Source organism: Chiloscyllium punctatum, chromosome 3, assembly GCF_047496795.1.
Source record: "Chiloscyllium punctatum isolate Juve2018m chromosome 3, sChiPun1.3, whole genome shotgun sequence".
Classification (NCBI taxonomy): domain Eukaryota; kingdom Metazoa; phylum Chordata; class Chondrichthyes; order Orectolobiformes; family Hemiscylliidae; genus Chiloscyllium; species Chiloscyllium punctatum.
Genome location: NC_092741.1, coordinates 119,326,375 through 119,350,342, shown reverse-complemented (window position 1 = coordinate 119,350,342; position 23,968 = coordinate 119,326,375). Strand labels below are relative to the sequence as shown.

Genomic DNA, 23,968 nt, shown 5'->3' with positions numbered 1-23,968 from the left:
GCATTCTGGAGCTATCCCTGTAGTTGCATGAAGAATGGTCAGATGATCAATTAGGAACTGGGACAGTTTGGTATTGAGTGAAAATATAGGCTGTTTCTTTAAGCCTGTTTTCAAAGTTCGGACTTTTCTTTCTGTCAGAACATTGGATGATGGATGGTACAGAGCTGTTCTTATGAAAAAATGCCATTTGACTGTGGGAAATACTCAGACTCGCTGCTGATAAATGATGGCCCGTTTTCTGTGACGACTAGTTTCAGGAGCCCATGTATTACCAAAGCTGCTCACAGCTTTTCTAATGACGTCCCTGTGTTTGACAAATAAACTCGATGCATGCCCAACCACTTAGGGCATCCACTGATTAAGAATGTTGAACCCATGAAAGGGCCTGCATAGTCAACATGTACCAAGTCCAGGGTTTACTCGGCCACTCCTACGAATGTGGGGGAGCACATGGCAATACTTTTTGTTCTTGTTGGCATACTGGACATTGCCTCATCAGTGCAGCTATGTCTACATCCAATCCTGACCACCAGGCATGACTTCTTACCAACATTTTTCATTTTGGATACCCTGGATGACCCTGGTGGAGTTCAGCCAGTATCTGGTGGTGACATTTGCTCTAAACAATCACTCTTGCTCCCCATAATAAAATGCTGTCCTCGATAGTGATCTGGTCTTGCCAGGCCCAGAAAGGTTTCAGTTCTTGTTGTGATGGCCCTTTGGTTCCCCCTATCATCACTAGCTCTTTTACCATGGCTGGACCTTTTTTACATCAACAATCTGATATTCAGTGGTGACTGGAAGGGTGCCTAGAAAGTTTAAAACCAGAACGGACTTTGCCAGTGCTGGCACCACCAGTGGTGTATTTGACAGCGGGAAGTTGCTCATGGCATATGCATTTACTGCTTGGCCTCCCAAACAGTGTTCCAACTTGTATTGGACACACTTCGAATGAGAAGCTGAATTCAGCCTGAAGCTATGGGTGGCAGGACCTTATCCTCTGAACCCGAATAGGTGTTTATGGTCTGTTATTAAAGATTTACATCTGTAAAGGTATTGGTGGAACGTCCTGACTCTAAATATGACCACCAAACCTTCCTTCTCTATCTAAGCATAATTGCCGTCTGCATTAGCCAAATTCCAGTTAGCATGCGCTCATGGGTATTCTTCTCCATTGGGCCATCTGTGAGCCAACGCTACCCTGATACTGTAAAGGGGGACATCACGTGACAGCACCTCCACGTGAGGGCTTGGGTATTTATCTCGCTGTTAAAAAGCTGTTTACTCTTTGTTTAAAATTTGCACAAAGGTGAACCGACCCATGGGGCTTCACAATTGGTACGACCAGTGATGGCCAGTCAGCACACTGGACAAGTTTGATGATCCCTTCGCTTTCCAACCTCCTGATTGCTGACCCTGCTTTTGCTGCTAAGACACTGGTACTGGGCAGGCTTTGCTGAAGTGTGGAATTGCTTCTTGGTCAACATGCAAGATGGTCTTGGCTCCTTTGATAGTCCATTCCTGAAAAACCTCCAGGTATTAATGTTGGACTTCACTCAGATAGCCATTTCAAAACATCTTGAGCCAATCAAGATCAATCTTTCTGAACCACTTTCGCCCCATCAGGTTTGGGTCTGAACCTTTTACTCCAATCAGTAGTTACTTAATCAGCTGCTTCTCATACAAGACTGGAACTCAAGTTGTACCCTTAATTTGTAAAGGTTCCCTGGGATCGGTTCTCAGTCTCCCCGAGGTTCTGTGTAAATGTGAGGGTTAAAGACTGATTCCACAACCATTGATAGAGCCACACCAGTATCAACCTCCATCTGAACCATATGCCCATTTAATCAGATGTTTATTTTGACTGGTACTGATTTGGATGTTGCCAAACAATTTAACTGTTCCAAGCCAGATGTCGCTGGACTTGCCAGAAGGTGCACTCTCCTGGATACAGTCCTGTGAGTTCTCTTACTTGATTCAGGCCAAGTGGGCCTCTTTTGCTCTCTTAGATCTGCATACGGCAGCAACGATAATGGCTGTCCAGCTTGGATCCTGAAAAAAATTGTTACCGCTTTTTGCTGAGGCTTGGCTTTGATTTGGGGTTTTGCTGTGGGCTGACTTGGACTCCTTCTGTTTAGGATACATCCTGAGTGAGGCAAAGCAATTGCCTTCATTCAAGTGGTGCCCCCGAAGGTCAGTCAGTCTGGTGAGGGTCTCCACTTCAACTGGCGTACCCTGTAACCCCTATGTTCTACGTGCTGTATTTTCTAATGGCATAGCCAATTGTAGTGGCTGTTGGAAGTCCGATTGTGCTTCAGCTAGTAGGCACTTTTGCATGTTTACATCACTGTGGGAGGCACGGTGACTCAGTGGTTAGCACTGCAGCCTCACAGCACCAGGGTCCCAGGTTCGATTCCAGCCTTGGGTGATTGTGCAAACTCCACACATACATTCTCCCCGTATCTCCGTGGGTTTCCTCTGGGTGTTTCCGTTTCCTCCCACAGTCCAAAGACGTGCAGTTCAGGTGAATTGGTCATGCTAAATTGCCCATAGTGAGGTGCATTAGTCAGAGGGAAATGGGTCTGGGTGGGTTACTCTTCGGAGGGTCAGTGTGGACTGGTTGGGCCGAAGGGCCTGTTTCCACACTGTAGGGAATCTAATCTAATCCCACGTACCAAGTGGTCTCCGAAATCTCACTAAGAGTGAAACCAAAGTCACATGCCTCGTCAAAAATCCCAACACTGATTTCCCCTAATTGTCAAACCGCCGAGTAAAGGCGATAACATCTCAGAATTAGAGGAGGCTTGAGGTCATAATACTCCTTTTTCGTTTCTATTTACAAAAAAATTTTTTGACAAAATTTTAAAATTAATACAAAATATTGTATCCACTTTACAGTATAATAACAGCACCAATATAAAATTGCGAAGTCTACTCTACAAACTACCAAAACACAAAATAAGATATAAGAAAGAAGAATCTATATATAAGAAAAAGATCAGAGTATCGTACATTACTAACAACAAAAAAGAAAAATAGTAAGTAATTGAATGAATAAATAAATACGCATTGAAAATAAACTTGTATCAAGTCACAACAAAACCCGTATTTATGGGGCATTCTTCCTCCCAGGGGTCCCCGAACCAACAAACATCATTCTCATGGCTAAACAAAGGCCCTAAACAGTATGGCCGATACATCTGCATCGGTGTCGTTCAAAAATGGCGGCCATGTTCTATAAATAATTCTGTTTTTTGGTGCACCATATTCGTAAGGAAGCCCAGGGGAATATATTCCATAACTATCCTCTGCCAATTTGAAAGTCCCGGGGGACTTTCCGATACCCAACTTAGTAAGATGTTTCTCCTCACACAAAAGGAAAGGATAATAAATAGTTTCTTCCTGTATGCATCTAGAGGAGAAAAATTTGGAAAGCCCAAAAGGAGAAACATTTCAATCTCCTTTCCCAACATCTTCGCCAAGGCATTTGCTACATTGTCCCAATATCTACGAATCTTATGGATGTCCACAGACAATGAGTGAGAGTACCAACATCTATTTTACATTTAGGGCACATTGGGGATGCTCCTGCCTTGAACTTTGCAAGCTGCTCTGGTGCCATATGAGAGCCCTATGAAGTATCTTCAATTGAATAGCTTGAGTTCTATTACAGATAGAGATCTTCCTGGCATTTTCCCAGATATCCTCCCACATCTCTAGGGAGATTTCCATCGCTAATTCTTGATTCCAGGTTGTATGTAACCATCCCACGTCCTTCAATACCTTATTACCAAGCAAGTGGTAGAGAGTACTGACTGTGGGTGCACCCATCGGCCGAAGCACACTCCCTTCCATATCTGATTTGTATGGATTAGTCATCAATGTGGTCTTTTGTTGTATGAAGTCTCGTACTTGAAAATATCAAGAACAGTCCTTGCTAGGCAACCCAAACTTCTGATGCAACTGTTTGAAGGGCGTCATGACCTCCCCATCGAACAGATCTGCCAAATAGGAGATACTTCTGGACTCCCAAACTTTAAATCCAGCATCAGTCAAGCCTGACTGAAATCCCAACGTTCCCACTATAGGAGTAGAAGGGGAGGTTTGTTTGTAAATTACCCTCATCCTGTCGCATCATCCTCAAGCTTTGATTGTATTTAATACAATTGGGTTTTTACAATGATCTGTAATAATAGATTGATGTGGGGACATTTTGCTTTGGAAGCCTCAATATCCAACCAAATTGATTGTGGGTCACAAAAGACACAATCAGCCAGAGAACTCAGTTGGTACCTCCTGAAATCCAGAAAATCTAGACCAGTCCTTACTTGTGGGAGCTGCAACTTATCTAATTTAATAAGGGGCCGTTATATTAGGGTCGGTTCGGATAGCTTCCACCAGCAGTTCAATCACGAGTGTAAATAGTAATGGTGAGACAGGGCATCCTTGACAACAACCTCTGCCAACACTAAAGCTATCCGGTCTTGTGCCATTGGTAATTACCACTGCTTTAGGGTTGTTATATAATCGTGCGATCCACTTGGTAAAGATCTCTCCAATGCCAAACCGTTCCATAGTATAAAAAAGATATAGCCATTCTACCTGATCGAATGCCTTCTCTGCTCTAGGGAGACGACTAATCCCAGTATCACTCCCTTCTGGCCGACTTGTACCCTCTTCTAAAATATTAGTAGATCTGCGACTCTTAATAAACCCTGTCTGGTCCTCTTTTATAATAAATGGCAAATCCCTCTCCAGTCTTAATGCCAACATTTTTGAGAGAATTTTAAAGTCCACATTATATAAGGATATAGGTCTGTACGAAGTATAGTCATCTGGGGCTTTGAGAGATATTTGTTCCTCTCAGGGAGGGTGGGAGGCCTTCCTCACGAAATGAATAGTTATACATAATTATAAGTGGTCCGGCCAATTCATGTGTAAATTCATGAATAGAACTCAGCCTGAAATCAGTCTGGTCTGGGTGCTTTACCGCTCTGGAGTGCCTCACTACCGCCTGGATTTCCTGGGTTGTCGGGGGGGCATTCAAAAGCGATACCTACTCTGCAGTTAAGCCCGTGGGGACCAGTTTTTTTTAAAGACTTCATCTTTCTCGCTGTATCCTCACAGCCCTCTGACTCATACAACTCGAAGCAGAACTTTCTAAAGGCTGCATTGATCTTTTTAGGATCCTCTCTAATAGACGTAATGGATTGGGGAGCCTTTTGCTTTCCGGCAAGTTAATGCTAGATACCTGCCTGGCTTATTGCTGTGCTCAAATAATCTCTGCTTCGCAAATGGTATCTCCCTCTTTGCTGTTTGAGTAAGTTCAGTATTCAAAGTAGCCCTGGGGGCTGTAATCCACTGTAATTTAGTAATAGATGGCCGATCAACATACATTGTCTCAGTTGCCTTCAGGCGAGCCTCAAGCAGACGTTGTTCTCCCTTTTTTGTCTTTTCCAGGTTGCAGAATATGAGATAAGTAAACTGTGCACATATGCCTTAGCAGTCTCCCACATCACCGATGGATTGCTGGACATAACTGAATTGATACCCCACAAAGTTTTAAATTCCTGCGAGAAATATTCTGTGAACTTACTAACCTTCAATCGGAAAGGGTCCAAAAGCCAGTGTCAGGGATACAACTTGTCATCACTAGTCTTGACCTCCATTTACACTTCTGCGTGATCGGAAATAGTTGTATTTCCTATTTTACAAGACAATATCAAGCTCAGAAAGGTCGAGGGGACAAAAAAAATTAGATTCTGGTAGGACACTTGTGTAGATTAGCATAAAAAGTAAAATCTCGACCCTCAGGGTGAAAGCACCGTCATACATCTACCACTCCCAACTCTCTATTCAGATCAGCCAACTGCCTAAATCTCAGGTATACCAACAAAGCTCCTAGGTATCCTGTCTACCTCTGGATCAATAATACAATTAAAATCTCCTCCTCCTATAATTATATGACTCACCCCGAGAGCCATCAACTTGGAGAGTGCATTTGTTACAAATTTTAAAAGTTATGCTGGGGCGGGGTGGTGGCAATGTACATTCAAAATCTCATACTACTCTTCTCCATATATTAGGGCTTTAATTGGGCTCCCCTTTTATCTGGCTAAGCATGTGGAATGGAAGATTCTTCTGGAAAAGAATGGCCATTCCCCTACTTTTTGAGCTAAAATATGAAAAGAACACCTTACTAAATCCTCCCTGCTGCAGCTTTGAATGCTTCTTATCAAGTAGATGCGTCTCCTGTAAAAGGGCCACATCAACCCTCTCTTTTTAAGACTTTTTAATATCTTTTTCCTTTTAATTGGCGAGTGGCTCCTCTTGACATTCCAGGTGCACCATTTAAACGAATGACTAGCCATGATCGTTCAAGAAAGTCTGAGACCCCCAGGAGGAAGAATCCCACCCGAAAAGTATTGAGTAGAAACCATAAACAATTCACATAAACTTAAAAATGCAACCTTTAAAACAACTAAATCAAAACAACTGAGAACTATTCCTAAAAGAAAATAACATAAGACATAATTAAAAGGAGACTTTCTCCCTTGTCCACAGTGAGCACTTCTATCCTCAGCCCAGACATGACAAAGAAAGATAAACAAATGCCAATGAATTATAATATAGAAATTAGAAGTGGGTAACCAACCCGCCCTCTCCATATTATTACCTAGGCACTCTTAACAAAACAGCAACATAGAATATATAAAATTACAATTCCAGCAAATACTAAGGAAAAAAAACCTAGAAACATCCCCCACAACAAGTGGATAAATCAAGCGAGTTATAGCTAAGAATTAGAAGAAAGAACAGCTGCCCCCCCCCCCCAGGAAGGATGGAAAAGAGAAAGGGGGAGTGAGGAGGAGAGGGAAAAAGGGGGTAAAATAAAGTCATTGTCCATATAACTCAAGTCCATCAGTCTATTTGAGAGCATTCAAAAATTGTTTTACTTTTTCCGTTGATCTGAAGTTATGCACAGACCCTCCATGACTGAAGCGCAGCGTTGCCAGGTATCACATGAAATACTGAATATTTAAATCTCTCAGACGCTTCTTTACCTCGTCACACACCTTCTTCTTGCATACCACAACCGGAGGAAAGTCCTGGAACAGCATTATTTTGGATCCCTTGTATGCCATGGCTTGGGGATCCTTTCCCAAAACTCTGGAGGCCTCCAGCAACAGTTGCTTGTCCCTGTGGTGCTGTAGTCACACTAGGACCGGGCGGGGGCGCTGGTCCGATCTGGGCCTGCGAAAAGCAACCCGGTGGGCCTGCACCCAGGTTACCTCAGACTTCCAGTTGTGGGAGCCATTGCTTCAAAAAGTCAACAAGCTGGCATTCCTCCTCCCATTCGGGAAGGCCCAACAACCAAATACATTTCCGACAATCTCGATTTTCGAGGACATCGATATGCTCTTCTAATGCCCGGAATCAACGATACAGAGCCAGGACCTGACTCACAAAATATTCAGCAGCGGTCTCTGAGGTCATGGCCCATTGCTCCACCTCTAACATGCTGCCCGAGTTTCTTGATCTCTTGGTTATGCTGCAGAAGCATGACCAAGATCAACTCACACCTAGACTGGGTCTCTTCAATCAACGAATCGATTTTCTCTTGGAGCTTGACACACTCAGAGATCAGGCTCGCCTCTGCAAGTAAGTCCCTTGGGGCGGCCATGGACACATCTGTCGCTACGGTTTGGGGGGGGGCGAGCGGTGAGGAGTCACTGCCTGTTGTGAACTCCGTGATCCTTTACCTTTAGCAGTTCGATGCATTTTAAAATGACTAAAGTTTGATGCAGAATGACTTAGCTGTTGGGAAAAAGCTATTGTTAGTAGTTTTTAAAAAATGAGGGGAGGGTAGGTATCCCACTTTGCCTGAGTCCTGGGCAGAGCTCAGCAGACTAGACGTATGGGGTCGCCGCCATCTTGAATCCCCCCGAGGCCGCAATATTCTTTGACTAAATCCGTCAATTAGAGCCATAGAGATGGACAACACAGAAATCTTTGGACCTTTGGTCCAATTTGTCCATATCGGCCAGATATTCCACCCCAATCTAGTCCCACCTGCCCAGCACCCAGCCCATATCCCTCCAAACCTTTCTATTCATTTACCCATCCAGATGCCTTTTAAATGTTGCAATTGTACCAGCCTCCACCACTTCCTCTGGCAGCTCATTCCGTATACGTACCACCCTCTGTGTGAAAAAGTTGTCCCTTAGGTCTCTTTTATATCTTTCCCCTCTCAACCTAAACCTATGCTCTCTAATTCTGGACCAGAATTGCACGCAGTAAAAAGTGGCCTAACCAATGTCCTTTATAACCTCTGACCAGCAAAGGTAAGCATACAAAATGCCTTCTTCGCTATCATCGTCATAAAATTACCAGTAATACTTGGAATCCTGCAAAGGATTCAAGTGAATCAGAGAGATGTTGCATGCCTTGGACTGTTCCTAGAAAGTAAGTGAACCATCAACATTCGTGTAAAGATTCATGGGAACTCTTGTCGGGAAGTAAAGAAAACTCGATATACAATTTAAGGCCTTACATGCTATTCTGCTAAGTTACTCCTGTTAATTCTTGAACGATTTTAGTATTTGTTGTGTCAGAAAATGTTTGGTTCCTAATAAATTAAAGGGTCCACAAGCTGCCAACAGAATTACTTATTGCTTTTCATCTGTCCCAATGTCATTAGCCCAGAAAAAATAACACATTCTTCCATATTCTGGGCCCAATCTTTGACATAATCAAATGAGTCAAACTTCTCAGACTGTGACATTATGCAAGAACTGCTTCGCCCAATTCACAGGTGAGCGCAAGCAAATTTCTTCAGCAGTGTGTTTTTCTCTTGCCACTGAAATAACTGTAGAAGCTAGTATCTCAACACCAAGTCACCCTTTATTTACACATGCACAGTACCTGACATTGGTCTAGCTTCCTCAAAGGCACTGTTGAGTGAACAGAATCTTGGCTGCTTCTGTTTACATCTGTCAGCCAGGACCCTTGATTGGGACTGTTAACCTGGTCCAATGAGGCAACCCCTATTCTTTGATATTCACCTGGCTGACCTCGTAATACTCACTACATCCTCTGTTTGCAAGTGGAATTTGGACAGTGCTATTGACGATCTGCGTAGTTGCCAGTTCTGCTTGTTTGTCAGCCTTCAGGAAGCAAGTTTGAGTCCAGTGAAAAGGAAGTCTTCAGCTGTAGATCTGAACTAAGCAGGAAAACTTGTCATTCAAGTTTCCAAGTTAGGTATTTTGGTCAAATAAATGCAACATTTCTTCCTTAATTGGTTTTTCGATCCTGGCACAAAAGAAATGTTTTACAGATGCTGGAAATCAAGTTAGCAATTTCGTAGTCATTGAATTGAATTTATTGTCACGTGTACCGAGGCACAATGAAAAGCTTTGTCTTGCGAGCAATACAGGCAGATCACAGAGTTAAATAGCATAGATAAGTAAATAATAGGTAAACAGTGGCTAAGACCAAAACACAAGTACAGGTGAATGCTAAGAGTTTAAGTCCATTCAGTATTCTAACAGCAACAGGGTAGAAACTGTTTTGAAACCGGCTGATGCGTGTGTTCAGGCTTCTGTACCTTCTCCCTGATGGTAGAGGTTGTGGAAAAACATTGCCAGGTTGGGATGGATCTTTAAGAATGCTGACAGCAAGTCTGGGAGATGGATTCTCTAGATGGGAGGTTGGCCTTTGCGATTGTCCAGGCCGAGTTCACCAATCTCTGTAACCGTCTCTGACCTTGAATGGTACAGTGGTGGCTCAGTGTTAGCACGGCTGCCCCACAGCACCAGGGTCCCAGGTCCACTCAGCCTCAGGTGACTGTCTGTGCAGAGTTTGCATATTCTCCCCATGTCTGCGTGGGTTTCCTCCAGGTGCTCCGGTTTCCTCCCACAGTCCAAAGATGTACCGTTTGGTGAATTGGCCATGCTAAATTGCCCATAGTCTTAGGTGTATTGGTCAGAGGGAAATGGGTCTGGGTGGGTTACTCTTTGGAGGGTCATTGTGGACTTTTTGGGCCAAAGGGCCTGTTTCCACACAGTAGGGAATCTAATCTAATCTAATCATACCAGGTAGTGACACATCCAGACAGAAAGCTCTCTGGAGCACTTATAAAACGTTGGCAAGGGTATTCGTCGTCATGCCAAATTTCCTCAGCTGCCTGAGGAAGAAGAGACGTTGTTGGGCCTTTGTAACCAGTGCATCCACATGAGTCCAAGAAAGCTTGTTGTGGATGACCACTCTTGGGAGCTTGACACTCTTCACTCGTACCACCTGTTAATGTGTACGGGGGCATGAGTAACATCCTGCCGAAAGTCAGTAATGAGTTCCCTGATTTTGCTCTGCATTGAGAGCTGGGTTGTTCTTAGTGCACCGTTTTCCAGGTCTTCCACCTCCAGTCTGTAGTCTGTTTTGTCACCATCTGAAATTTGACCGACTATGGTGGTGTTATCAGCGAACTTGTAAATGTCATTAGTCTGGTATTTGGCGACACAGTCATGGGTGTACAGTGAGGAGCTGAGTACACACCCCGGGGAGCTCCAGTGTTGAGTGTTAGTGAGGATGAATGTTGTCCTCAATCTTCACTCATTGTGGCCTGTCGGGAAACTGAGGATCCAGTTGCAGAGGGTGGGGCTTAGTCCGAGATCACTAAGCTTAGTAATCAGTCTTGAGGGGAAAATAGTGTTGAAGGCTGAACTGTAGTCAATGAGTAGGACTCTTATGTAGCTGTTCTTGGTGTCAAAAGTTTCTATGCAGGAGTGAAGGACAAGTGATATGGCATCTGACATGGATCTGTTGGTCCGATAGGCAAATTGGAGTGGGTCAAAGTCATGGGGAGGCTGGAATTGATTAATGCCATGACCAGCCTTTCAAAGCATTTTATGACCACCGAAGTTAGGGCCACTGGGCGGTATCCATTGCATGAGCCGCCTTCGGTACAGGGATGATGTTGGCCCTCTTGAAACTGGCAGGGACAATGTTCTGCTGCATGGAGAGGTTGAAAATGTCCAAGAAAACCTCTGCCAGTTGATCTGCGTATGTTCTGGGTGCACGGCTTGGTACTCCGTCTGGTCCTGTTGCTTTCCTTGGATTCAGATGAAGGAAAATTGATCTGACCTCTGATGCAGTGGCTGTCAGGATAGGTTTGCCAGGACTTGTCGGAATAGGTGTTACCTCTCTGCCAAAATTCTGTTTAAAGTGAGCATGGAAGGCGTTGATGTACAGAACAGAAACAGTCCCTTTGGTCCAACTTATCCATGCTGACCAGATATCCTACCCCAATCTAGTCCCACTTATCAGCACCCAGCCCATATCCCTCAACCCTTCCTATTCATATACCCATCCAGATGCCTTTTAAATGTTGCAATTGTACCAGCCTCGACCACTTCCTCTGGCAGCTCATTCCAAACACTCAACACCCACTGCATGAAAACATTGCCCCTTACGTCCCTTTTAAATCTTTCCCCCCTCTCACCCCAATCCTACGCTCTCTAGTTCTGGACTTCTCCACCCCAGGTTAAAGACCTTGTCTAATTACCCTATCCATGCCACTCATGATTTTATAAACTTCTAGAAGATCACGCCTCAGCCTCCAACACTTCAGGCAACACGGCCCCAGCCTTTCCCAAGAGCTCAAACCCTCCAACTGCAGCAACATCCTTGCAAATCTTTTCTCAACCTTTCGGGTTTCACAACATTGTCCCGAAAGGAGGGAGACCAAAACTGCACACAGTATTCCAAAAGTAGCCTGACAAATGTCCTGTACAGCTGCAACATGATCTCCCAACTCCTGTACTCAGTGCTCTGACCAATAAAGGAAAACATACTCAATGCCGCCTTCACTATCCTATCTACCTGCGACTCCATTTCAAGGAGCTATGAACCTGCACTCCCAGATCTGTGTTTCGCAACACTCCCCAGGATATTCCTATTAAGTATATAAGAACGAAACCAGGCATCTGCTCCATGAACTACAACATTACAAAAACCTGCCTCCTTCCCAGCTAGTATCCTGTATCCCAGAAGTCTCTAGGTCTTTAATCAGTCAATATATGGCACTTGTATATCCTTAAACATCATAATACAAATAAGGTGCCATATTAGATTTCAATTCAAAATTTTATAACAGATAAACAGTACTTCCAAACAAGAATCAAAGTCATAAAAAAACTTCACATCTGCATTTGATTTTGGAATGCAATCCCACATTTCCACAGGGCATTATTATCTTTATGATCAATGGGAAGCTATCCTCATGTAGAATTTGCTAGAAACTATTTGTCAAGTAAATTTCCATATTTATTCCTTCTACAAGAGCTAGTGTTTCTGCAGCTAAAATACATTTACCTAACCTTTTGAGCAGTTTCAAAAATACTTGTCCCTGAAGTTTTTCTCCCAGCAAAAGTACGACTTCTATATTTGGTCAATGCATGTTTGCATGAACGTATGACCAACAGAGCTGAGAACATTTTCATGATTACTTTTTCCCATAATGGGGGAGTCCAAGTACTCTCAAAACCCTGTGTCACAACCAACAAAACCAAAATCGCTGGAAACACTAGCAGGTCTGGCAGCATCTGTGGAGGAAAGTCAGAGTTAACATTTCAGCTCCAATAATCCTCCCTTCAGAACTGATGGTAGCCAAGAAACAGTTTTTTTTTTGTTTTGCAGAATATAGGATGTGGGGAGGGTGTAAGAAAGAGAGTTGAACAATTTTAGGACTTCAGGCACCTTCTCCCATGCCCTTACTCGAACCGCCACACCGTTTTGTTAGCCGCTAATAGTGCCCATTAACAACAATTCATTCTCCTAGTGTTAGGTTCTTTTCCTGAGGTTTCATACGTGCGATGCAATTCGCACAAACTAACTTCTGCAAACAGTTGAAGTTTATTAAAGCCTGTACAAGCTAGGTTTAGTCAAAGTAGGACCTTGAACAAACAAAACATATCCCCTTTATACAGGTCAGTTGGCCATCCTTACAGATGCTCTGGTCATTTCCCCACAGTCACATGCCACTCAAGACAGTCCTCAATTACTGATAGTCACAAGTTACCCTATGTACAATGGCAGGATGAGATCATCCTCTGAGATCATGCCCTAATCCTGCTGAATCGTTATTCCCCAAGACAATGCAGGTGTGACATACCTCTGGCCAGAAAGCATTTCTGGATGGAAGAGATTGAATTATAGTTTAACTTGACAATAGCAGGGGAGTAATAGCAAATAACTGTCTAAATAAAGTGTAAACTATAATGGATGGTCACCTGCATTCTTTCATAATTGTCATCCCCACCCAAAGACACTGCAGTTTAACCCTTTAATATTACATTAATGTCCAGAGAGAGATTCCCATTTAATCATTTAACATTACGTGAAGAACAAATCACTACAGACGCTGGAATCTGTACTGAAAACAACAAATGTTGGAGCTCACACCCGGTCAGACAGCATCCATGGAGAGAGAGCAAGCTAACATTTCGAGTCTTAAGTCACTGATCATCAGAGCCCTAAATATTCATTCTTTTAGGCTGACATTATCCACTTCTTTTGTCTGTCCAACTGTGTTTTTCTTTCTGGGTCTATCTCCACCTATCATTTATGCCTCAACACCACCACCACCCCCTCCCTACAGGCCCAATCCTATCTTCTGCATAAAAAACAATGTTGCTACTGTTCCCTTCTGAAGAGGGGTCACTGGACCCAAAATGTTAGCTCTGATTTCTCTTCGCAGATGCTGCCAGACCCAATCAGGTTTTCCAAAAATTTGTTTTGTTTCTGATAGCCAGCATCCACAGTTCTTGGTTTTTTTTGCCACTGACTCACTAGTCTCACTTTGACTTTGTATGTCCCATCTGAGAGAACATTTTTGTGGAATTGTGTTCTATCACTTATGAACTGACTTGATTGTCCTGGTTCTTCTTCAGCTCTCATTTATCATCTTCTTTGTTTTCAGCCACCAAACCCTCCTGGTCATAATGGCTTCTAGTTGTGTTTCTAGAGGTTATTCTCTCATCCTCGTCATAATCTAATTAAGTTACAACCTCTGCTTGCACTTCCATATCTTTGTGAATAACTACGCTGTGATTTCTTGCTCCCAACATGAAAAGTAAAATTGCTGACATGTGACAGTTTCTATCATGAGTCACCCTCAGATCCAGTAGAAATGCTGCTGCTTTTGTTTTTTGCTTTCTACTCTTTCAATCCATTCTTCCAGTCCATTATCCTTTCAAAACACTCTACTCTTGGGATGTGGGCATCACTGGCTCAGCAGGCATTTACTCCATATTCCTAGTTGCAGTTGAGAAGGTGATGGTGAGCTGTCTTCTTGAACTATTCTGTCATCATGGGCATCTAACTGATGTTTGGACTTGTCAGTAATTTTCCTCTGTTTTTTGTTCATTAGTTGCTTTCCTCCATTCACTTTTGAAAGTCACTGGAGTAAGCCAAACCAGTTTTAAAGTGAAGGTTCTGACAAAGCAGCTAAGAATGAACCTTCGATTGTAGAGGGCAGTGAGCAGAAGAGGCTTGTTGTTTTAGTTTTAGACAAGATTTTCATTCATGCTAAGATGATTCCAGTAAACCTGCCTCATGAACTATCCTGCACAGTCATGGTAATTTTTAAACCTGATTTATTTTTATTTAAAGGCTATTATATCTTTTCCCTGTACCAATAGAGGCTGCTTTTGTTTATTTTTTGCACTCTCCTCCAACCTGCAAAGATTGCTTACAAATGGGGATTTTGCTCTGTGTACGCTTGTCAGTGATGATAACAAAGTAAAGTTGAGGTGATTCTTTATGGTTTATAGTTGGGTCTGAAGTATCATTGATGTTCACTTCTGAAAATTGTATGTTAGTTTTTCATTCACACTGATGTCGAGCTGTTTGTAGCTAGATTACTGGGTAGGTATTGGAAAGTTATCTTCATAGTTTGAATGGAAATGTTGACGCTGCATGACTTTCTTGAAGCTATTTATTAGTTTTTAAATATCTAACAAAATCTATATTTGTGTCTTTCGGGGGAGGCAAGGTAGCTCAGTGGTTAGCACTGTAGCCTCTCAGCGCTAGGGACTCTGGTTCGATTCCAGCCTCTGGTGGCTGTCTGTCTGTCTGTCTGTCTGTGTGGTTTTCCTCCGGGTGCTCTGGTTTCCTCCCACAGTCCAAAGATGTGCAGGTTAGGTGAACTGGCTATGCTAAATTGCCCGTAGTGTGAAGTACATTAGTCAGGGGTAATTGTAGGAGAATGGGTCTGGGTGGGTTGATCTTCAGAGGGTCAGTGTGGACTTGTTGGGCTGAAGGGCCTGTTTCCACACTGTAGGGAATCTAATCTCATCTAAAAATTGGTAACTGTAAGAAAAAACAATACTTGAAAGTAAAATTTTAAAAATATACATTTGATTGTCAGAAGGAGATAATGCATTCCAGACCCCTTTGTCAACCAGTCACATAAGGCCCTGAGCATATCAATTTACATCACGGGCATGCTGCTGCTCTTCGTACTCCCAGACTTGGACAAAATTGATAGGGGCGTCGCTAGTAATGTGTAATGACCCCTGCTGCCTGAACCTGTTAATAATGGTCACCCTGGACCCTTGACAAGGTGGTCCTACTTGTGGGGACGTCTCCCTGTAATTAATCAACTGTTTGGACTTGTAATGACTGCCTTATGGGGTGCATGTGTCTGAAACCAGATTTCTGACCCAGTGGTGTCTGACTTTAGACATGTGCAAGGCTGACAGCATCTGTAGAGGGAAATGTGGATGCATCCTGATCAATTGAGTATTTCCTAGAATTTTCTGTATCTATTCAGTAGTAAGTGGTTTCTGTTTATCTGATTTTTACAATGAGCAACAAGTGGGGTACTGTGATTGATCACAGTCCAGGTGACTTAAAGAAATCGTGTAATTTACATAGATTCATTAATCCTTGCTGCGAAGTATGTACATTTTAAGAGGAAAATGAAGTGGGGGCTGGATTCAAGTGTTTCCTGCTCAAGAGATGTGTCCTAGCTGTACACATTGATTAAAACATGCTACACTGGGGAATCGCTTATAGCTATTGAGCTGTACCGCAATAAGGGTTTGTATCTTTAACAAGGGTGAGAAGATTGGTTACAGGTAATGCAATTACCTCCTAATTGGTTCCTCTGTGCTAAAATTTGCGTATCGTAGATAGTTTGAAACCGCTGCATCTTGGACAGGGCGAGCATCAGCCTACTGTTTCACTAATGTAGGGAAAAAGCATGTTTCCTTTACAAGCCAATCATATGATTCCCCTACAATGCAGTCATCCTGTGCTGTATCTTGATGTGGTGGTCACTGTGTAGAGATGCCTCTTCCTGAATTACTGTGCATCCTTTTCTTAGGTGAGTTCTGAATGTGATGGGAAAACTCTGATTGTGCCAACCCCTTCCACACAAAGGAAAGGCAGCATGTGGCTCAGTGACAAAGGACCAGGATTCAGTTCTTGCCTTTGGTAACTGACTGTCTGTCTGTATGGAGTTTTTGTATGTTTTCTCCTACCTGTATGAGTTTCTACCAGGAGCTGTGGTTTCTTCCCAAAGTCTAAAGATGTGCAGGTTAGATGAATTGGCCATAGTAAATTTGGGGTTACAGAGACAGAGATGGGGTCTGGATCTGGGTTTAGGTGGGATGCTCTTTGGAGGGTCAGTGTAGACTCAGTGTGCTGACTGGCCTCTTTCTATAGGGTCCTATGAATCCTTGTCGATTTAATTAGACTTTTGTTTGAGAGCGATATATTTACTTTTAATTCCCATTTCAATAACATTAGTCAGCAAATTGTCTGGCTTCTTCAATTTTTTAATGTCATTGGTATTGTTGCTTTTCTCAATGGAGTTTGGAAAGGAATTCTTAGAAAACCTCTGGCGGATTCATTTCTGATGGGATCTGTTTGAAAACATGTCTGTGGCATGTAAATAATAGATATGTGGGTTGGTTGATATGGCACAAAATAATCTGTGGTCTGGAAGAACCAAATCTTGTGCACCAAAAATTGCACAGAGTACTCTGCTCAGAATTTGCATTTATATAGTTTGATAAAATGAAGGCATACGATTGTTGTTGTTCTTGGCATTTTGCAACAATGAATGACAATCACTGTCCATTATATTATGGAAAGTTAACAGCCTTCTTGAGTGATATGATGTAAACTTGTATGGTTGTGATTGCAAAGTTATTGGAAATTTTTTCTACAATTACATTCCATCCTGAGATTCATCCTTATTGGTTTGCCAAAATAAGTGTTTTTAATTGGAATTCTGTAATCTGAATAGTTAAAATTCCAGGTTAAAAATGCAGTCTGTTAGATCAGCATTTAAATCTTAATGGAAATGGGCTTCTGAAAAGTGTTGAATACTCTAGATGAAGGACTCTGTTAAAAATCAAGTAACTATTTCGTATTTTCAAAAATTGAATTAAATGAAAGAAGTGATTTTGGAGCTTCCAAATTGTGTTTGGTTTCTAGAGTTGCTATTTTGGATTATATGTTATAAACTGATGCACACTTAATTTGAAATATACCGCAAAAGTCTCCCTGTTCTGTAATTAAAAAATTATAATCCGTTCCTTGCCATTTCACACCTGCATCAGTCTGCTGTTCATGTGAATCGGACTGAATACACAGAATTAAAGACTTAATGCTGTTCATTCTGAAATTTGGTTGGATATGTTTGTGATGCTGTATAAGAACCATATAAAGGTCACACTGGGAGAGAGGAATATTGGGGAAGATATTGTTTCTCAGCAGATATTATTATAATAAGTGCAGAGAGTTCCTTGACTGCAGTTGTAGTGGGTATATTCGCCAAGCTGGCAAGTTGGTTTGCAGATGTTTTGTCTCATTTCTAGGTGATATTCTCAGTGCTGTGGAGCCTCCTGTGAAGTGCTGCTGTCCGGTGTCGATTAGAATTTGAGTTGTTCCCACTGCTTCTGATTACCGGTTCTGGTTGTTCGTTGCAGTGGCCGATTTTATATCGGGTCTAGGTCAATGTGTTTATTGATCGAGTCCATGGATGAGTGCCAAATTTTCTAGAATTCCTCTGGCTGTCCTCTGTTTGGCTTGTCCCATTATTGTTATGTTGTCCCAGTTGAATTTGTGGTCCTTGTTGCCTGTGTGTATTAGCTACTAGGGACAGTTGGTCATGGCATTTAGTGGCTAGTTGAGATTTATGAATATGGACAGCTAGTTGTCTACCTGTTTGCCCTTTATCATGTTTCGTGCAGTCCCTACTGGGAATTTTATACACCACATTTGTTGTGCACATGATGGGCATTGGGTCTTTTGCTCTGGTGAGTTGTTGTATAACTATTATTTATGGATGACATTACAGTAAGCTGCAGTTTCTACACAATGCAGCACAGATTGGACCAAATAGAAAATGTGCTTTAATGCTGAAGTCAAGCCATTATGTGCATTGCTTATTAAATTTAGATTGATGCCCTTAAAGCTTGAATTTATGAGTTATTGAAATTTTGTTTTGGTAAACATATTACTCGTTTTTTATAATGACTGGAGTGATGTGTAGGAAAGAAAAATGGAATGTGCTCAAAATTTGCAGTAACACCAATGAGCTTCAAGGGTAACATTTTAGTGCTTATAGATTATTTATCATGATTTTAGTTTGAAAGATCGTTCTGTTAATCATTTCTATTTTCCCACCCTCACCTCAGCACATTGTTAAATGATCTACCTGATAAGACATAAATGTATTCCACTAATTAATGGAAGCTAAATAAAACTGTCACATGCTTCCTGTGGTGAATGACATTGTTGAGAACTCATCATTCTCATGTCCATAAAGAAATTAAGAAGTTAATTCAGAAGGACCAAAATGAAGAGATTTTGAAGCATCTCACAAAACAACTTGTGAACCATACTCAGTATATTTTAATTGCCTTTAAACATTTATGCATCGATTTGAATGTATTTGTATTCATTCACAGGATGTATGTGTTGCTGGCTGGGTCAGTATTTATTACCCATCCCTACTTATACAGTCATAGAGTCATACAGCACACAAACAGGCTGTTCAGCCCAACTTGGCCATGCTCACAAGGTATCCGTAAGTAAACTTGTCCCATTTGCCTGCATTTGGACAAGAACCCTCTAGATCTTTCCTATCCATGTCCCTGTCCAAAGGTCTTTTAAAATGATGTAACTGTATTTGCCTCTACCACTTCCTCTGGCAGCTGGTACCATTATTGTACCACCACCTATGTGAAATAGTTGCCTCTCGAGTCCCTTTTAAACTTTAGCTGTCTCACCTTAAGCCTACGCCATCGAGTATTCCCCCATCCTGGAGAACAGACCTTGCCTATTCACCTTATCTATGCCCCTCATTATGATGTAAACCTCTATAACGTCACCCCTCAGCCCCCAATGCCCTGAAGGGGAAAAAGCTGCAGTGTATCCAGCCTCTCCTTATAACTCAAACCTTCCAGTCTCCGTAACATCTTTATAAATCTTATTTACGTCCTTTCCAGTCGAATAACATCCTGCCTTTGGCAGGGCGACCAGAATTATAAGCAGTACTCCAATCCATGGTGGTCATGAACCATTACAACCCATTTGATATAGGTTTGCCCACAATGCTGTTAGGGAGAATGTTCCAGGATTTTGAGCCACCAACACTGAAGGAATGATTGATTTATTTCCAAGTCAGGATGGCGAGTGCCTTGGAGGGGAACTTGCAAGCAGTGGTGGTCCTGTGTATCTGCTGCTGTTGTCTTTATAGATGGTAGTGGTTGTGCATTTGGAAGGTGCTGTTTTCAGAATCTTGGTGAATTACTGCAGTGAATCTTTTAGGTGGTACACATTGCTGGTACTGTGCATTAGTGCTGGAAGGATTGCATATTTGTCGATGTAGTACCAACTAATAGGCTGTTTTGTCCTGGATATTGTCGTGTGTCTGAGTGGTCTTGGCACTGCATTCATCCAGGCAAGAGGGGTGAATTCCGTTACACCTCTAAATTGTGCCTTTTAGGTAGTACAGAGGTATTGAGGAATCAGCACGTGATTTTGCTGAAACCGAATTCGTAGGCCTGCTCTTGCAGCCACAGTATTTATATAAATCTCTGACTGTACAGTTCTCCCTCAGTACAGGCATGATAGTGTCAACTTTGAATTTGTGCTCAAGTCTCTTGAGTGGACGTTGAATGTTTGACTTTGGCAAGGATGTTATGAAATAAGGCAAAACAAATAATTCATTGAATGGGGTTTGGAAAATGGCGGAGGCATGTAACAGATATGCACTGTGACTATAACTGTTAGGTTTCCTTCTTGAGATTCATGCATGATGCAACTGCAATACCCGAATTTCTGAGAACAGCCACAATTTATTTGAGCAAGTGTAAGCTTTTGGAGAATCACTTAACACTCTTCACGATGCTTGTGGAGTGTGTCAAGCGAAGCTCCTTGAACAAGGGAACCGTCTTCCCTTTATCACTAGTCAGTCATGCACACAAAACAACCCCTGCCACCTCCCCCCCCCCCCCCCCCCCCCCCCCCCCCCACATAGTTACATGCCACCCATAAACTGTGTAGTTACATTATTCCTTAAAACAGTGTGTGATTAGGTTTTCCTTTATAACTGCAGCATTTACAGAATATGATTAGATTGTCACATCCTGCCCACAACACTGAATACCCCCCGGGACATCCAATTTCTTACATGTCAGCCACTAAAATAGGAAACAGAACAGTCATGCTAACATCATTATCCTGGCTCCACAATTCAAATAAAGTTTATACAATAGGATAATATGTGTTGTGCACTTTTTTATGGGCCACCGTGTTGCAGATAATGTTGAATACCTGTCGATCAACAACAAAATAAAACCAAGAACTGCAGATGCTGAAAATCTGAAACAAAAGCAGAACTTGCTGGAGAAGCTCAGTAGGTCTGGTAGCATCTGTGGGATGAGACGGTGGGGTTGGCATTGCGGATTTAGTGACCTTTCTTCAGAACTGAAATTCTGAGAGAGGCGGGGGTCACTGGACCTGGTCTGTTGACTCTACTTTCTCTCCCCACTGATGCTGCCCGACCTGCTGAGTTTCTCCAAATGAGTTACCAGAGGAAGTGGTGGTGACTGGCACAATTATAGCATTTAAAAGGTATCTGGATGCATATATGAATAGAAAGCGTTTGGAGGGACATGGGCCATATGCTGGCAAATGGGATTCGATTTAGATTAGGATATCTGGTCAACATGGATGAGTTGGCCTCTATGACTATGACATTGTATTTTGGTTGTATTGTAGAGGAACATAATGAAGACTAAAGGAGTGAAATTTATTGCACATTGTGAACTTGAAACATTTTTGAAGGGATTTTTATTGGAGGTATTCCTCGGACAAATTAATGCAGTAAAGAAATTCTGAATGTTTGCACTTTTTTAAGATCAGAAGTCCATTGTCTCTTAAGTGGATCTGAGTCCACGAAAAGATCAGCCATGATCTTCTTGAATGGCAGAGTAGTCTTAAAGAGCTGGACAGCATTCTCCGCTCCTATTTCTTATGTTCTTTTCTGAACAATGTCTGGTTATGCCGCTGTAACTTGTCTTTGTTTTTCTCAAGGTGTCATATATGCTGATGTTCTGCTTTGTGGCTTAGCAATTAAAGATTTTTGATATTAGGTGATTCAGCTTTAGCCAATGACAATGAAAATTCTTGATCAATCTATGCTCCATGTTGAATAAGTTTACAAATTATAGCTTTAAATTTGTAGGTGAGCATGACTTATTTCTCATTTCTGAAGTCCTACTGTGTTTCATCATCTTAGTGTTTCAACAAATAGTGTTGGTGAGGCAGTGAATTTTGATTTTTGATTGGTTCATTCATGTGTTCTTATTGCTGTACTTGAATTGATATGGATACCAGGAAATGTCTAGCGTTTTGTTCATTGTGGGTTTCTCTAGGTGATGAGCAAGTTGTTGATTTTATGGAAAATATGTGTGTCTCCATGTCAAATGAATTTTGATTTTTTTCCGTGGCATTCATTGTAATCTGATGTTTTCAGATTAATAGGAACAGTTCTCCCAATGTAAAATGTCAGTTCTTGTCTTGGCACTGCACATTCCATTGTTTTGGTTTCTTCATTTCTGGTAAAATTAAGTTGCTTGAATTTTCATATGTAGCAAGTTTGCATTGATGATCAGGCAAGAGCTTGCAATTTTGCGGCTTATGTGCATTAATATGGTTATCCAAACAAACCTATAGTGATAAATGGGGCTATTTCAGGGCAGCCTTCAACAGAGTTCCATGTTGGACTTGAATACCTATGCTAACTTCAAATTAGTGGCTTTCTTTTTAGTTTAACTTTAATTGTGGCCATTTGTGGAGGCAGGAAGAAAACCCAAAACTAGACAGTGTGATCTGTAATTCTTTTTCTCGTCATATCTGTGCCCTTGTCAAAATTCAAAATCGGTTTAGAACGCATTTACACAACGTGAACAGTATAACCCTGGAGCCTCTATCCTGAGCTTGACAGCTGTTAGTGTGGCGTTAAGACTTGCCTCGACAGTGTAAAGCTTTGTTGTTGCCGTGTATTTGTGGTATCACCTGGGTTTGCTCAGCCTGCATTGTATTAAGACCCACTGCAAATAAGAGGCAAAAAACATATCAAAAGCGCAAGCTGATTTTCAGGGTTCTGCTTCAGTTGATTCCTGTATCATGTATGTAAGTAGTCTATTTGTAATCCTGAATTTGAGTGTCCGTCTGTGTCTGTGATTGCTGACATCCATTCTGAATGCTTTTGTCAGTGCAAAGATTGAGTCAAAAATCTAGTAATGTGTATGGTCTTGTAACTATAGCTGATCTGAATATTTGGAAATGAATGAGGTTATCACCTGAACTCTGTTCAGATTGCTAACAATTTGCAGCTTATCCTGAACATTTCTTGGTGTTCAATGTTGTCTCTGTAAAAAGCAACTTAATGGTAACTTTGTGTAACTTAATGGTACTGTGGTAAACTCAGATCAGTTATACAGTTATAGCTGATTGAATTTTTGCCTGGATCCTCTTTCGTCTTAATACACCTTTTTTGTGAGAGGAGTGGGAATCTTCATCTGATAAGAAGACAAGACCTGAGACTGTGTTTCCTTGTTAAAAAGGTGACAAAATAGAAATGTAAGTATCAATAAGCAATTGATTTTATAGTTCGCCAATAATGTTACATAGTCACAGTTTGTCTTGACTGGTACTATACCACAGTTACTTATTTTGCTTATTGTGGCTGCATGATCTGTTGATGTTTAATCACTTTGCAATACAAGACATTATTTACTATTTACACTTGCAGGGAATTGAGTATGCGCACTCTCGGTTGTTGCTTTGATTATTCCATCAAGATGAATGGGAACCTGGCATCCCAAGTTGCAGTAGGCCATTGGCGATGTGCCATTCTTGGTGGCCTGGATAATGTTCTCCCTTGTTCCCTGCTTATTTTAATGTTTTAGAAGCAATGTGTGTGCTGTGTTGTCTACAGATATCATGGTACTGCTTAATCAACGCTGACCATATCCGCTATGCTGACATTTGTTTTCATTCTAATTTTGAAGGCGATCGATGAGCCTCCATATCTGACAGTTGGAACTGACGTGAGTGCGAAATACAGAGGAGCATTCTGTGAAGCCAAGATCAAGACAGCGAAAAGACTTGTCAAAGTTAAGGTATATACCTCTTTGGTAATCAGAATAACGGTGCCTTCACTTTTCATTGCTTAATATGTTTGTATTCATAGCACTGAGAGAGCTCTATTGAAATGTGGCTCACAGTAAAAAATGGAATGAAGGATATGGATTAATATGGTCAAAATTTGCAGGCCAAGCTGAAGAAGTTGTTAGTAATACAGTGAGAAATCAAGGATCTTTTATTAAATATCTGGGAGTTCTATGGTTGGAGCTCTGTGTGAATGAATGTAAATATTAAC

At 41.8% G+C, this 23,968-nt stretch overlaps 1 protein-coding gene across 3 annotated transcripts in view; it reads left to right on the top strand.

Moving 5' to 3' along the window:
• Positions 1-23,968, top strand: part of arid4b (AT-rich interaction domain 4B) — a 176,414-nt gene that overhangs the window by 5,241 nt on the left and 147,205 nt on the right. For all 3 annotated transcript variants that reach the window (XM_072559297.1, XM_072559304.1, XM_072559288.1), the window contains exon 3: positions 23,598-23,708. In XM_072559297.1, coding sequence (XP_072415398.1) covers positions 23,598-23,708 — 111 coding nt within the window. The remainder of the gene's footprint in view (positions 1-23,597; positions 23,709-23,968) is intronic.